We start from the raw sequence: 14315 nt of genomic DNA, 5'->3' as shown, positions 1-14315 counted from the left end.
ATGTCACACCAGACTGAATCCACACACACTTCATTCTTACACACACCTAAAGCCCTGAATACACACAGACAACTTGTGAACATGCACACACACTGAAATGCCCCTGAGTTATGCTGTCACGAACATAGACATACAACTTTTTCATGAACCTACACACACACACACACACACACACACACACACACACACACACACACACAAACACACACTGTAGAGGGCGACAGTATAGTAGAGATAACACAGCACACACGGGAAACCGCTTTGGCGTGTGCGTGCAGAAAAATGTGTGTGATCTAAGACCAAGCATTAGTGTGTGTGATAAAGTGAGGGGCCTTAAGTGGTTTGAGGAAGGAGTGAGCCCACGAGTGTGTGTGTATGCGTGTGTGCCAGGGTTGGGGTCAGGTGCCTGGCGATTTTGCATGTATCTGCTTACTGTCTGCCTTGTCGCCACGGCGATGACATCATGGCACACGACTGCCAAACGACGGAAAGAATGCCTCCCGTCTTCTTTACAGACCGAGGGAGAGGAGAGATAGAAGGAGGGATGAAGGTCTGAGGGGGAGGTGAGGAGGAGATGAAGAGCGCATGGTGGGCGAGAGATACTGATAGTGAATTGAGAGAGAGAGCCTATAAGGAAGTGGGACAATCATTTTACCATATATGGAAACATTAAAGTTTTTGGATAAGATTTTGGATTGAGAATAGATCTTTTCTGAGAGGATTATGAGTCAAATTTGACTCAGAAAGCCATTTTCTCAACTAAATATCTCAATTAAACACTATTTTATTATATATTTAAAGTTATCAAAGTGTACAGTAGTGCGGCTGACTGATTGCTTAGCTGTGATTCTCTGCTATACAGTACTGTGCTGCAGACAGTGTTTAGAGTGTGTATTCAGAGTGCAACCTGCATCAAAATTAAGTCATGACACCATTTATTACTCACCCCAAGCATGTTTTGTGCATTTAATGTTCTGTAAATGATGTTTTCCAAGACAGATCATATTGGAAAAACTTGCTGATACTAATGTTTCTGTGACACATCTGCCAGATAGTATAATTAAAGTGAGCTCTATTTTTCCCCACTCGTTTAGGTCTAGGTTTAAACGTTGTTAAATAATATACCAGGAATGTGGCCTTGAACATGTTCGACTCGTCCCAGCTCTGCAGCTCTGGACTGTGTTTTAATGTCTCTCGCGCAATTTTGGTCAACTTTTTTTGTCCAGCATCGTTTGTTTTCTCAGCCCCCTTCTCTGAGTCCCATCTGTGCCAACACATTGTTTTCAGGAAGTGTTGTTGTTGGTCTGCATGCAGGCTAACAGTAGATGACATTTCTGATCAGTCGAAGAACAGATTCAGACCCAGACTTCTCTTCGCACTCAGACTGATAAATAGACTCTGGGGCGTGCAGGGCAAAAATTCCCACAGCTTTTAAGACAAACAAAGTCGCCAAATAAGGAAGTATGAATATTTGAGAGGTAACCTTTGTGACAAACTTTCATTCTTTGCTCACTGTTCGCAGACCTTCCTTTATCTCACTCTGCCCTCCTTATTGCTGCAGAGCGGAAAGACTTGAAAGGAAAGTTACAGATCTGAGGCTGCAGATCCACTGGGAGCCTTTCCTCCTCACCGCGCTGGCTGCAGCTCTCTTTTTGAGTTTCAACAGAAAGGAAGGATCATACTGTGTTTTTAAGCACCCTCAGACAGCAGAATTATTCAGAGATTTGAAAAAAAAAAAGAGATCTGCACTTGAAACAGATTTTAATGATCACATAGTAACAGCAGCAGCCACATCCAGCACTTGTCCTAAGCATGTGTTTAGCTGTAAAAGCAGAGTGTTGTAAGTGTGCCCGTCTGTGTGTGAGGGGGAAATGAATGGGAGACGCATTGAAAGGCTCAGAATGAGGCGGGTGCATCTGGAATAAATATCATTTTATCACCAGGGTTTATAAGTGCCATGTGCTGGCAGGTAACCCTCAGATATGGTATAAAACTGAACGCACTGTTAGCTTTAACAAGACGAATGTTCCATTAGCCTTCCTCTATGTGTGTGTGCGTGCGTGCGTGCGTGCGTGCGTGCGTGCGTGCGTGCGTGCGTGCGTGCGTGCGTGCGTGCGTGCGTGCGTGCGTGCGTGCGTGCGTGCGTGCGTGCGTGCGCCAGTAAAAGAAAAGTCTCTGACAGAGATCCAAAGCCTCAAAACATGGAACAAAGAAAAGTTTTGACACACAAAAGGAAGTCCAAGACCTTTAAAAGTTGAGTATTTAAATGGTCTGATGACTGATGAAGAAACAGTAAGATTACCATGTTGAAACCGGCATCAATTAAATCAGTTACATTTGGATATAAGAAAGATACCCCACCAAAGTACATCAAATCCAAAGTATAGTTTGGTTGACTTTTGCGGTGTCTCTTGGGTACCAACCAAAATGCTTATCTGACATCAAGTCAATCAATTTTGTAATTGTCCTCTATTTGAGCTCTTGCAAATGTAAGGTATTTGAGTTTAGTTTCATATTGTCCCTCCCTTGTATAAAACATACAAACAAACCCAGGCCTAGGTACAAGTTTGAGATCTGTTGGTGTTCATGCAGCACCAACTCTTGAAAGTTTGTTTTTCCTTTTTTTAGTGTTGTGAAAAAAATCTATTTTTTACCCAAATATATCACGACCTATTGACAAATACGAGATATATAGATGTACACTATATAGTTCCATGAAATATAAATATTTATTTTAATCAAAAACAATGATTCATCCATATTTAGTTGTCTAAAACGTTTTTGAATACTAAGCTCAGAGGAGTCTTAGAGCGACCAGAAATGTCCTGGGAATCAATCCGCCAACCCCAGTCTCAACCCCCAAGCCCCTGCTCCTGTCAGATTGCAGCAGCCCAGATGCATGATGGGACACTTGTACACTGACAGTGTGGTTCGTGAGGTTACGCAAAGAATCTGTGGGTGTTCGCACAGCCCAAACATGTAATCTGTCTTCATTTAGACACTCATCACTGCATTCCTCCCTGCACCACTGTATCTGTGTGTGTTTATGTGAGAGAGGAATATCTTCATACATGCTTATAAACAGGGTTGGTGTTCACGATTGGGGATTGGGGAGAGTATGCCCTTCGTTCTTACTGTTGGCAATTTTTCACACATTTCAGTTTGATTTCACATTTTGACCAAGAGAAGCTTTAACATTTTCAAATGTACTTTATTATTTATATTAATTCTTATTCAAATAGGCAGTTAAAGAAAAAAAATAGCTTTATAAAATGTTTTCAAGTCTGCATCTATGTCTGAACTGATTTCATGTGTGTTTGAATGTGGCCAGTCTTTAAGACATGATGCGATTGTGGATAACCATCATAGTTCAAATTTCCGAGAATTCAGAGAGTTGGGTGTCCTCGAAGGGGACTGAGCCAGATCTGTGGCAGATGGGATGGATGGGAAGCGGCTTGTTGCTTCCCAGCCACATTGAATGCTATCTATCTGTCAGCTCCACCGTCCACACAGGGAGAGAGCGAGAGAGAGAGAGGGACTAAAGGGTCATTTACATAAGTGTGTTAATGCATTAAGTAAAACGTTTTTTAAGTGCTTTGGAGCCAATTACATTTCAATGTTTGTCTTTTTTCAGATGTGTTCCCAATCAACGAGCCAAAGACCATTCGTCATTAAAGTCCCCATCATGACCAAAGAGGAAACATTATGATTGCATGATTTTACAACCAGAGAGCCCTGTATTTGCGCAAAAATACCCCAAATTCATCTTCTTAAATCACAAAGTGGTGTACCCACTAAGAAGACTTCCCTCAAGTTGTTTGACAGGCAATAGCGTCGCTATGACATTAACTTACACCCAAATGAGTAACTCTGCGTGCAGATAGTTTTGGTTTCTTTTGTTCAGATTTGGAGATTTCCATCTTTGGGATTTTTTGTCCTCGACCCCAATACAAGGGAGGCAACTGGAAAAAAAAATGTGCGGTGTTCCTATTACGTTTTAAAGATGACATTTTAAAACATATTGCAGGAACATCTTGTGTCACTGTTAATCAGAACATTCCACAGAACATTTCAAAAGATGATTCTTGTGAAAATGTAAATGCTATTCTAACCACTGAATGCAAAATCATCAAGTGTTATCAATCAAGTTGATTTCTAGTGTTTCTAACAACACTTTTTGTTGATCATTGTGCAGGCAAGAGGCACTGCTGGCAGCCATAAGTGAGAAAGACGCCAACATCGCCCTGCTGGAGCTCTCCTCCTCCAAGAAGAAGAAAACCCAGGATGAGGTGGCAGCTCTGAAGAGGGAGAAGGACGGTCTGGTCCATCAGCTCAAACAGCAGGTAAGATAACTGTGAACACACTCACACTTTGACATCCAAGAAAAGGTCCGTGTTCAGTTACTTAAACAGGTGAGGCGAGTGGAGGAGGAAAAAAAAAAAGAGATGCAGAGAGAAACTGAGTCCAGATGTGACCACACTTCTCCGACCACCGGGGGGTAAATTTAGGATTCACCGACCCCTCCCTCACTCTCCACACATAAACACACACAGAGTTCAAATGCTCAACAAATCTCTGCTGACAACACTTTCATGTAAATCTGCATTTATTTACATTTTCCCTCCACAGATATACACGTCACCTCTCTGGTATGGATACACCTTCACAGAGCTCAAACACACAAATCTGTACATACAGACACACACACACGTACACACACACATACTGATGTTTGCACACTCACCCAGGCCAAAAACAAGGATATAAACATAACCAAATGCCCCTGTGGTTCCACATAGAGGTTTTATTCACACACACACACACACACACACACACACACACAAATACACACACACACACACAGTGAAGGTTTTTGTGGGTCTAGTGAATTAACCAACTCCTCAGTGGATGTGTCGGCTGAGAGTTTGTTGGATTTCCTCTTCACTGTTTTTCATAAACTGCACTGTATCTTCTCCCTTTATATCTATTTCCAGGTATTATCTATGCCAATGTATAGTCCATGCATCCAGCAACCAACATTCAAACACACATCATGCCAAGCACCATACACATGGAGACAAAGATCCTAATATAAAACTGAGACTGGGGCACTTTGTGTTTCCTTCTTTTTGTCTCGATCAACCAACTGTGAAAATAAACGGCAGTTCAAATAAAAGTAATGGAGTTGTAATCCTCAAACCACCCAGATCGATACGATGTAGCACTTCTTAAGCTGCAACTGAATATTGCCCAAAATTCATTTTATGGATTGAAGCAGCTTAAATGGATTCACTGAGAAAAATGTTGCACTCAGAAAGAGTGAAATCGCATGTGTGTGTGTGACAAAGAGTTAGACTCGGTGTTTAAGTGAAAGTCAGGAGGTGTTGGAGAGTCGCTGTGTCAAATGAAGTCATTATAACACGAATCACTCTCGTCTCTCTTCCTCCCTCATCCCTCTGACTCTCAGTCCTATTTGAAGTCATTTATGACACCTCAGGGTCTCGAAGGTGGTTACTGACAACACAGAGACTCCACTGTCTGCTGCTATGTCAGTGTGTGATTGAGTGTACGTATGTCAATGTGTGTGTGAGCGTTTTTTGCCCTCTTCTTGGTCTCTCTCTCTTTCTCTCTATGGTGTTATAATTTTCAGTCCTTCAAAGACAGATCACAGCCAAGACTTCCTCAATATTCCCGTAAGTGTGTGTGTGTGTGTGTGCGTTACCATGCAGTGAGCGGAGACTGCTGTGTATTTGTAGCTGCCTCCTTCAGAGTGACACAGACACACACTTTGACACTGATACCTGCCTGACAAATGGGATGGAGACAGAGTAGCGGCACCAAATTTAAAGTATAAATCTGAGATGATGTAAATGACTTGGTGAGCTGTAAACTTCTGGCAGGTGTAAACAGAAAGTTTATTTTAAAGTACAAACTGACAAAATAAGTTAGCTTTAAACTTTGGATTTGGTCCACTTTTACCTGTGTGCTGCAGAATCAAAACTGCTATTTTTGTGTTTTTTTTGACAGGCATCACCTGTCAGTCAATCGGAGTTCAGAGTCTGTGGTTTTTGGAATGAATGGATGTTTCACAAGTGCTTAAATGTCGCTGACATGTCTGGTTTGAATCTGGGTTCTAAACACCACAACCATAAGGTTTTACTGCTAGAGTACCATGCAATAAGAGGCTCAATTCAAAAACACAATAAACCAGATTCAGTCAAACATAATCATCTGGTGGATAAAAGATAACACATCTGGTCAGATTGTGTGACTTTTATTTTTTTCCTTTGTGTACTAAAGGATACAGGATATCTTGTCTTTAAGCCTTTTCACACGTGTGGAAAAACTCCTGAAAAGCTTCAAGAAGTTCCCAGCAGTTGCAGCTCTTATTGAAACTTGGGAAAATTGTTTAGAAATCCCGGAGTGAAAAAGGATTTTATAACTCCACGATATCCTGACTTTTTCCACGTCTCGCCTCTGAGCCCTCCCCATCCGAAAGGGAAAATCTCCCACTGTGAAGAACATATGTGAAAGAGCTACTCAGGAAAATGTCAAGGGCAGGCTGTCCTGAAAATTTCTGCAGTGGGTGTGTGAGTGCATGTGCTACATAGGGCTTTTGATTAAACATTGCAACCATGTTATTTTGGCCATATCATTCCTGTAATGAAAAAGAATATAAACTACTTATAGTCATTTTTTCAAGTTGAAGCATTGAAAAACAAAACAATAGTTATTTACTATAAGCTACATTTCTAAAGTGATTAATGGCTGTTTGTCGGTTGATGTGAAGGATTGTGCAAATGTTTTTTTTTTCTTTTCAAACAATTACAACCTTCTGTTACAAAGCCAGCCAGCTGCTGTGTTTATTAGAGGAATACAACTTGTAAAACTTAACGTTTTAAAGAAAAGTTTACAGCAAAGACAACAGAATCTGATGCATATAGTTTGATGCATGCAGAAAATATTAAAGATGTAAAAAACGTGTGTGAGTTAAGAATATATGTGAGTGTCCCTGAAAGTTCTTCCTGCCTGTTGCCCTTTGAGCCCCAGCTGCAGTGAAGCCGAGAAGGCTGTAGATCAAGGTGACCTCAGCTCTCTTCACTCTTCATCGTCTCCCCTCTTTCTCACAGTCTTTTCCTGCGTACTTTTATTCACTTTTTTTTTTTTTTCCTTCGGTAGTACGGTGAGCCATGAGAAAAACGGAGAGAAGTTATGATGAAGAGTGTGAGAAATAAAAAAAATAAAAAGAGGGAAGGGTCGTAATATTTATGAAATGGAACAAGAGGGGGGAGGTGAGGAATATAGCACCATCTGCCCCTGCGAGAGACACATGTGGTTAACATTTACAGGTGGTGTATGTGTGGCCCTGGCCTCAACAATTGTTCTCCATCTGTGTGGCTAGAACTGCCTTCTTTTATGGACGTCTTTTTATATTCTGGCTCGTCATATCAGTGGCTTTGGAAAGCTCAGGATGACGGTGGTTTGGTATTTTCCGAGGTTTCTTATTAGAGAATCTTAAGTGACATTACAGAAACACAAACACTAAATTATATTGGAAAAATTATATGGAAAGAACAATAAAAGAGGGTTCAATAATGTCAGTTCAACAGCCTAGTATTTAATTACAGATTATGCACTTTAACGCTTAAACGTTTCTTTAAGTCTACAAGGATTTCAGTGGTTCTTTTCTAAGAGTTATGGATGTTTTATTTTTTGTTTCCGTCTTTACGCACTTAACTGTTCATCATTATTTGGTTATGATAATCATGACTTCTCTGTTACTGCCAAAAGTGGAAAAAGAAAAGAAAAAAAGAGGCTCAAATGTAATGAATTCTTCTCTGGAGACTTATCAGAATGAAATGATTCCCTGCAGGGCTGGACTCAGACTCTTTTCATTGTCATCTGTAATTTTCCACTTACTAACATACTCTCTGTTCTTTATGGAAAAAAGAGGAGGGGGGGGGGGGGGGGACGAATGTAATTATTAATCATGATGAAATAGTTCTTATCCGACCATGACTCAGCAACTTTTCCTTTTCTGATAAATGCAGAGATAACAACAAAGGTTCTTCTTTCACTACTGGAGGCAAAGACGAAACAATAATCCAATCTAATATTCCCCTGAGCCTTATCACGATGAAATGATTTTTCTGCTAAGCATGACTCAGCAGATTTTCCACCTCGCTTCACTCGCGCTCATTTGTTTCTCACTCTGTCTGCTGCAGCGGGGTTACAGAGGAGCCACAAGGAGGATAGATGGAGACGAGGAGGAAGGGAACAATAGGGGGAAGAGGAGGAGTGAAATAACGGAGTGATGATTAGATTAAGTGGGAAAGAGAGTTGGCTGAGCTGAGGTCAGCATTCCTGACAATTAGAGAAAGGGGGAAGATGTTACAACAAAAAAAAGGCGAGTAAGGAAAATGAGAGAGGAGGATTGGGAGGGCGTTAATTTCTTCCTCTCATGCAGTTGTCTTTGTTCTGTTTCCCCCTCTCTCCCCCCCCCCCCCACCTTTACTCACCCTTTTCTCAGCTAATTCACACCTCACTTTCCTTCCCAGTCCTCTGTGTCTTTTGTTCTGGCCTTTCCTCTATTTCTCCCAATCGCTGTACTAGTATTCAATGTTGATATAAAAGAACAACAAGAGAGCAGAGACGGCCAGATGGAGAAATTAGGGATTTATTAGTGCATCTTAGCATTTTCGTTTAAGTTTTAGAAGCTTGGTGAAATCTTGTAGATAAAAATATAAACACTAACATGCTCAGTGACCATCACATGCAATCACTAGTCACAATCATTTAGATTCTTTTGGTTGTCTACTCCAAATAAGCCCCTCCTTGTTCCCAGGTTTCTGAGCCTGTTAACAAGTTCTTTAAAGATTAAAAAAGAAAAGCTCTACAAGATGATTAGCTTCTTAACAAATATTTAGCTAGCTCGTTAGCTTGGTCACTAAAGGATCTTTAAATTCACATGGCTTTAAAAAAAAAAAAACCCTTGAAGGTACAAGATTAAAGTCTTGATGTCAATCAATGATGCATCTCTCTGAGCAGTCTAGAATAAGACAAATACAGTTTGAGAAACAGGAAAAATGAGGCAAAAAAATAGCAAATAGAAATATATCGTAGCAACCAGTCCTTTCTCATAACCCCTGTTAGCACTCTAACAAAGAAGGTTAAATCAGGGTGGATTCATGACATTAACATTTGTCATTATTGTGAGTTTTAAAGTCAAAGTACACCAAAGAAAAATATGACTTTGGTTAACTTCTCCAGCTACATGTCTGCTTGGTTTTTAATAAATTGCTGTTGCTGCAGAATTTCCCCAAATTGAATGAGTTGTGTAACCAGTGCTTTGCATTGAATATCAACTTCTGAAGCATGTGTTTTAGATATCAAAACGTTGGTTGAAATCAAAAACAATGAAATGGCCAAAAAGGACAGAAAAACTTAAAGAGAAAAGCAGTTACAAATATCAGAAGACAGGACAAGGAGCTGTGGAAATGAAGACACATTTCAGAAAGCGGGGAGAAAAAGTGGAAGAGACATTTAGCCATGGTACAATTGCACGCATGTATGAAAGTGAGAGGTTGATTTAAGATACTGTGTCCATAACAGAGAGAAAGACATTTAAAAAATAAATCTGAACAAATCTCAGATCATTAAAGAAAAATGGAGAGAAACAAAAGAGCAGAGTGCTGGGTACATTTACAGGACAGGATAGAGGGACTTCATTACATAAAGCTCTGCCTGTGGATATATAATATAATCACGATACAAAAGATGAATAGAATAAAAGTGAAAACACAGGAAAACACCAAAGACAGAGTCACATGTTAATATACAAAATGTAGTACACAACTAACTTTTTAACTTTTTGTCTTGTCATTATTTATTACTTCCCTACAAGAGCGCTCCTAGCTTTAAAGACCTAGTTACCAACTGCAATCTTCTCTTTCTTCAAAGTTTATGTGTGGACAGTGGACAAGTGGACACAGACATTCAACCCCCACACATTATCTGTGTCATATCCTCTTCATCAGCAGCCCGGCTAGCTCAGTCGGTAGAGCATGAGACTCTTAATCTCAGGGTCTCAAGAGAGTTTTGCTGTAATAAGACAAACAAGACAAACTCTGAGGTGTCCCTTCTCAGTCTTTTTATTTTGACTTTAAATTTAAAAACACAAGCACACAGTGTGGGAGTGGGGCAGGGGTCTCCTGGGTCAAAGTAACAGAGGTTGCTGTAGTGATTGGACCCCTGGGAAGAGCGAGCCACTCTTTCTGAGAGTGTATGCAGACACCGAGTCTCTACCATTTTCTGGCAATTATCCAACCCAGTGTTTGCCAGCCCGGCTAGCTCAGTCGGTAGAGCATGAGACTCTTAATCTCAGGGTCGTGGGTTCGAGCCCCACGTTGGGCGCAGTGGTTTTGTACTGAAGCCTTTGTCCATTCATCAGGTCTCTTTCTCTTAAAGTTGTTTGCCTCTGAATGCAAGGACAAACACCTAAGTAAACTGACTGTCTCATGTTCCCATAGTGAAGCAAATGCAGAAACTGTGTTATTGAATGGGTGTTCGATTTCATATAATAAATGCACTTTGTTGGGGCGCTGGTGGTGCAGTGGTTAGTGCGCACATCCCGTGTATGGAGACTGAGGGCGGTCCGGGCTCAACTCCGGCCCATGGCTCCCCCTTCCGCATGTCATTCCCCACTCTCTCTCTCTCTCTCTCCCTGATTTACATCTCTATCCACTGTCCTGTCTCTCCATTAAAGGCACAAAAAGCCCAAAAATAAATCTAAAACAAAATTAAAAAAATAAATGCCCTTTGTTAACATCACTCATGAACATCTTTGCATGATAGAAGAACTCAATTTAAAATAGTCCATTCACCAAACAAGTTTCAGACTATTTCACGATGGTAAACATCTTTCAAGAGAGTTTTGCTGTAATAAGACAAACAAGACAAACTCTGAGGTGTCCCTTCTCAGTCTTTTTATTTTGACTTTAAATTTAAAAACACAAACACACAGTGTGGGAGTGGGGCAGGGGTCTCCTGGGTCAAAGTAACAGAGGTTGCTGTAGTGATTGGACCCCTGGGAAGAGCGAGCCACTCTTTCTGAGAGTGTATGCAGACACCGAATCTCTACCATTTTCTGGCAATTAGCCAATACAGTGTTCGCCAGCCCGGCTAGCTCAGTCGGTAGAGCATGAGACTCTTAATCTCAGGGTCGTGGGTTCGAGCCCCACGTTGGGCGCTTGTCTTTTGTACTGCAGACTCTGACCAAAGAAACTAATGTGACTGACACTCCTGAAGAACACAGACCGCCTGAAGTAGGACAAATAGAACTGCATCCAATATTTCCTTTAAGGAGAAAGGTTCTATTTTAAACATTAAGAACCAATCATAGTCTATTTTATCTAGAATATTTTGGACTGTGAAGGGAGCCTACCTAGAACCCCCCACAACCACCTCAACCCTCACAACCCCCACCCTCCTGGGTGGTAATGGCTGCCTCGAAACCTGACCTATTCCATAGCCATTTGCAGCCCGGCTAGCTCAGTCGGTAGAGCATGAGACTCTTAATCTCAGGGTCGTGGGTTCGAGCCCCACGTTGGGCGCAGTGGTTTTGTACTGAAGCCTTTGTCCATTCATCAGGTCTCTTTCTCTTAAAGTTGTTTGCCTCTGAATGCAAGGACAAACACCGAAGTAAACTGACTGTCTCATGTTCCCATAGTGAAGCAAATGCAGAAACTGTGTTATTGAAGGGGTGTTCGATTTCATATAATAAATGCACTTTGTTGGGGCGCTGCTGCTGCAGTGGTTAGTGCGCACGTCCCATGTATGGAGGCTGAGGGTGGTCCGGTCGGTAGAGCATGAGACTCTTAATCTCAGGGTCCTGGGTTCAAGCCCCATGTTGGGCGCTGTGGTTTTTAACTATAGAGTATTGTGATGAAAGACTTTGAGTAAATCTACCTTCATTCCTGCAAAATGCACTCATGCATGAAGCGTTTACAGGGTGGTACAGTGTCTGTAGTTAATGTCAATATTGATGAGCGGTGTAAACTGTTTGCTGCCTTTGGGTTTTAAAGAAATGCAGCTGTATGCAGCAACAGTCAGTGTCTTAAATTTCTGCAGATTGCATTCCTCAGGAGTTTGTGGAGAGGAGAGGAAGAGATAGACGGACGAATAAACATCACTCCAGAGCTTCCAGTGTGTGTTTGCGTGTTTGTCTGCAGGTGCAGTGGGGATCCCGCGCTCTGCACTAATGTGGTTTCAAGATGAGCTGTTTAATTTCCATGTTTGTTTTAAATATATGTGTGTGTATATTTTAAAGCTGTCTTGAGAAAACATGGAAATGAATAATGTGAGTGCTCGCCAGGGGAGAATGTCTTCAACTTGACTTATGTGCATAGACACGCACACGCACACGCACACGCACACGCACACGCACACGCACACGCAAACACACACACACACACACACACACACACACACACACACACAGTTTTATATGATACCGCGCACACACACAAAGCAAAGCTATCTCCTGCTCACACACAGACTCTCAAAAAAATGCAGTCTTTCATTTAGCTTTCAAACAAACACACGAAATGTGGCAATGGCATATTTCTTTTAGCTTCTGTCTCACACACACACACACACACACACACACACACACACACACACACACACACACACACACACACACACACACACACACACACACACACACACACACAAAACTTCAGTCTGGCCTGCTTAAGCCCCTGTTCCTTGCAGGGCTCAGCAAGAGGCTAAGGGGATTTAGATTGGACAAGACTGACAGATTTAGACTGACTCCCTCCCTTGCTTTCTCTCTCTCTCTCTCTCTCTCTCTCTCTCTCTCTCTCTCTCTCTCTCTCTCTCTCTCTCTCTCTCTCTCCTCTCACTTGCTCTTTTCCAAACCTACTGTAAGTCTTGAAGTATAACTATAACATGTGAGAGAGATGGATTAGCAAGGAGGAAGAGGACGGCCAGGAAAGGAGGAGTAGATAAATGACAGTTAGGAGGAGGAAAAGATTAGATAGATGGGACTCAACAGTAAGGAAATGGAAAAAAACAAGGGGACAAAAGTCTATTTACTGCATGTTGATATGCGTTTGTACATGGAAGAGCTTGTGTGTGTGTGTGTGTGTGTGTGTGTGTGTGTGTGTGTGTGTGTGTTTGTGTGTGCGTACAGCCCAACATTTGTTTTACTCCTTTTATGGATCTCTGCCCAAGTGGCAAATTAGGAAGCCTGTTATTTCTGCCGCAGTTAACAAGCTGCACAACAGGTGGCATGTCAAAGGTTGTATTTGTGTGGCTTTGTGTGTGTGCGTGTGTGCTCTTTAAAATTTACAAAGCCTTCTTTATTGTTATTTTTGAAATGGAAGCAAAACCAACATACAACAAAAACGTAAACACGCAGTTTGAAATGTTCTCCTTGCTCTGTTTTCTTTTTTGCCTGTGTCTTTCCCCCTTCCTCTTCTAGTGCACAGACTCATAAGCACACAGTGTGTGTAAGTGAAAGTCAAAGCTCTTGGCAGTCATCCAACCATCTCTTCTCTATTTCCTCTCTGCAAATTAACTCCCTGAGGAATTTGAAGCTATGGTTACCCTCTTATCACACACACACACACACACACACATGCATGACTTTGTGGTGTTAGCTCAAGTAGAAACTTCTTTTTTCTTTTGCCGAATCACATTACAAATGATCTTTTATAATTTTTTGTGTTACAAACCAAAAAGATATAGTCAGTAACATATGATATTCTTTCAGGATACTTTGCATAGGAAGGTGTGACGAGTCAAGTCTGTCCTTTATCAGTGTCTGTATTTCTTCCCCTTCGCTGTGGAACCACAAGCCATATCGTTTCCATAAAGTGTTTTTTTGTAACAGCATAGCGTACTGATTGTCACTGTATGCAGACGACATGTTGCTTTATGTGAATGATCCTGTATCTTGTCTTCTTGGTGTTCCATCCACAAACTCTGCAAACTCCATTTAAAGGTCTTCAAATCATGACACCAAAGATTTAAATTCAAGAATGTTCTCTCATTACCTAGCTTACATTTCTGTCTCTGGGCTGTAAAAAGTCAGAAAACAAGTTGTAGAGTTGAAAACATCTAATAGTTTGTGACTCTTTTTCTCTCTGTAGACGCAAAACCGCATGAAGCTGATGGCGAACAACTATGAGGACGACCACCTGAAGGTCACCTCTCCAAACTCAGAGCTGCCCAACAATCACAAGCCATCCCCAGACCAGGTAAGATCTTTACCTGCACAGTGTTTCCACAAA

At 41.4% G+C, this 14315-nt stretch overlaps 1 protein-coding gene and 3 non-coding genes across 13 annotated transcripts in view; all 4 read left to right on the top strand.

The window, feature by feature from the left end:
- LOC109998029 (ELKS/Rab6-interacting/CAST family member 1) overlaps nucleotides 1-14315 on the top strand; it is a 105603-nt gene that overhangs the window by 69917 nt on the left and 21371 nt on the right. For all 10 annotated transcript variants that reach the window (XR_010665120.1, XR_010665121.1, XR_002278574.3 and 7 more), the window contains 2 exons: nucleotides 4196-4343; nucleotides 14175-14282. Coding sequence is in view for 7 of the 10 variants with exons in the window: in XM_065951144.1 (XP_065807216.1) it covers nucleotides 4196-4343; nucleotides 14175-14282 (256 nt within the window). In the remaining 3 variants the exon portion in view is untranslated. The remainder of the gene's footprint in view (nucleotides 1-4195; nucleotides 4344-14174; nucleotides 14283-14315) is intronic.
- Nucleotides 10341-10413, top strand: trnak-cuu (transfer RNA lysine (anticodon CUU)). Its single transcript has one exon. It is a non-coding gene; the product is annotated as a tRNA-Lys (tRNA).
- Nucleotides 11176-11248, top strand: trnak-cuu (transfer RNA lysine (anticodon CUU)). The gene has a single exon. It is a non-coding gene; the product is annotated as a tRNA-Lys (tRNA).
- On the top strand, nucleotides 11540-11612 carry trnak-cuu (transfer RNA lysine (anticodon CUU)). Its single transcript has one exon. It is a non-coding gene; the product is annotated as a tRNA-Lys (tRNA).

This window comes from Labrus bergylta, chromosome 23 (assembly GCF_963930695.1).
Source record: "Labrus bergylta chromosome 23, fLabBer1.1, whole genome shotgun sequence".
NCBI classification, from domain to species: domain Eukaryota; kingdom Metazoa; phylum Chordata; class Actinopteri; order Labriformes; family Labridae; genus Labrus; species Labrus bergylta.
Note: the sequence above shows the minus strand (reverse complement) of the source record. Positions and strands in the feature narration are given on the sequence as shown.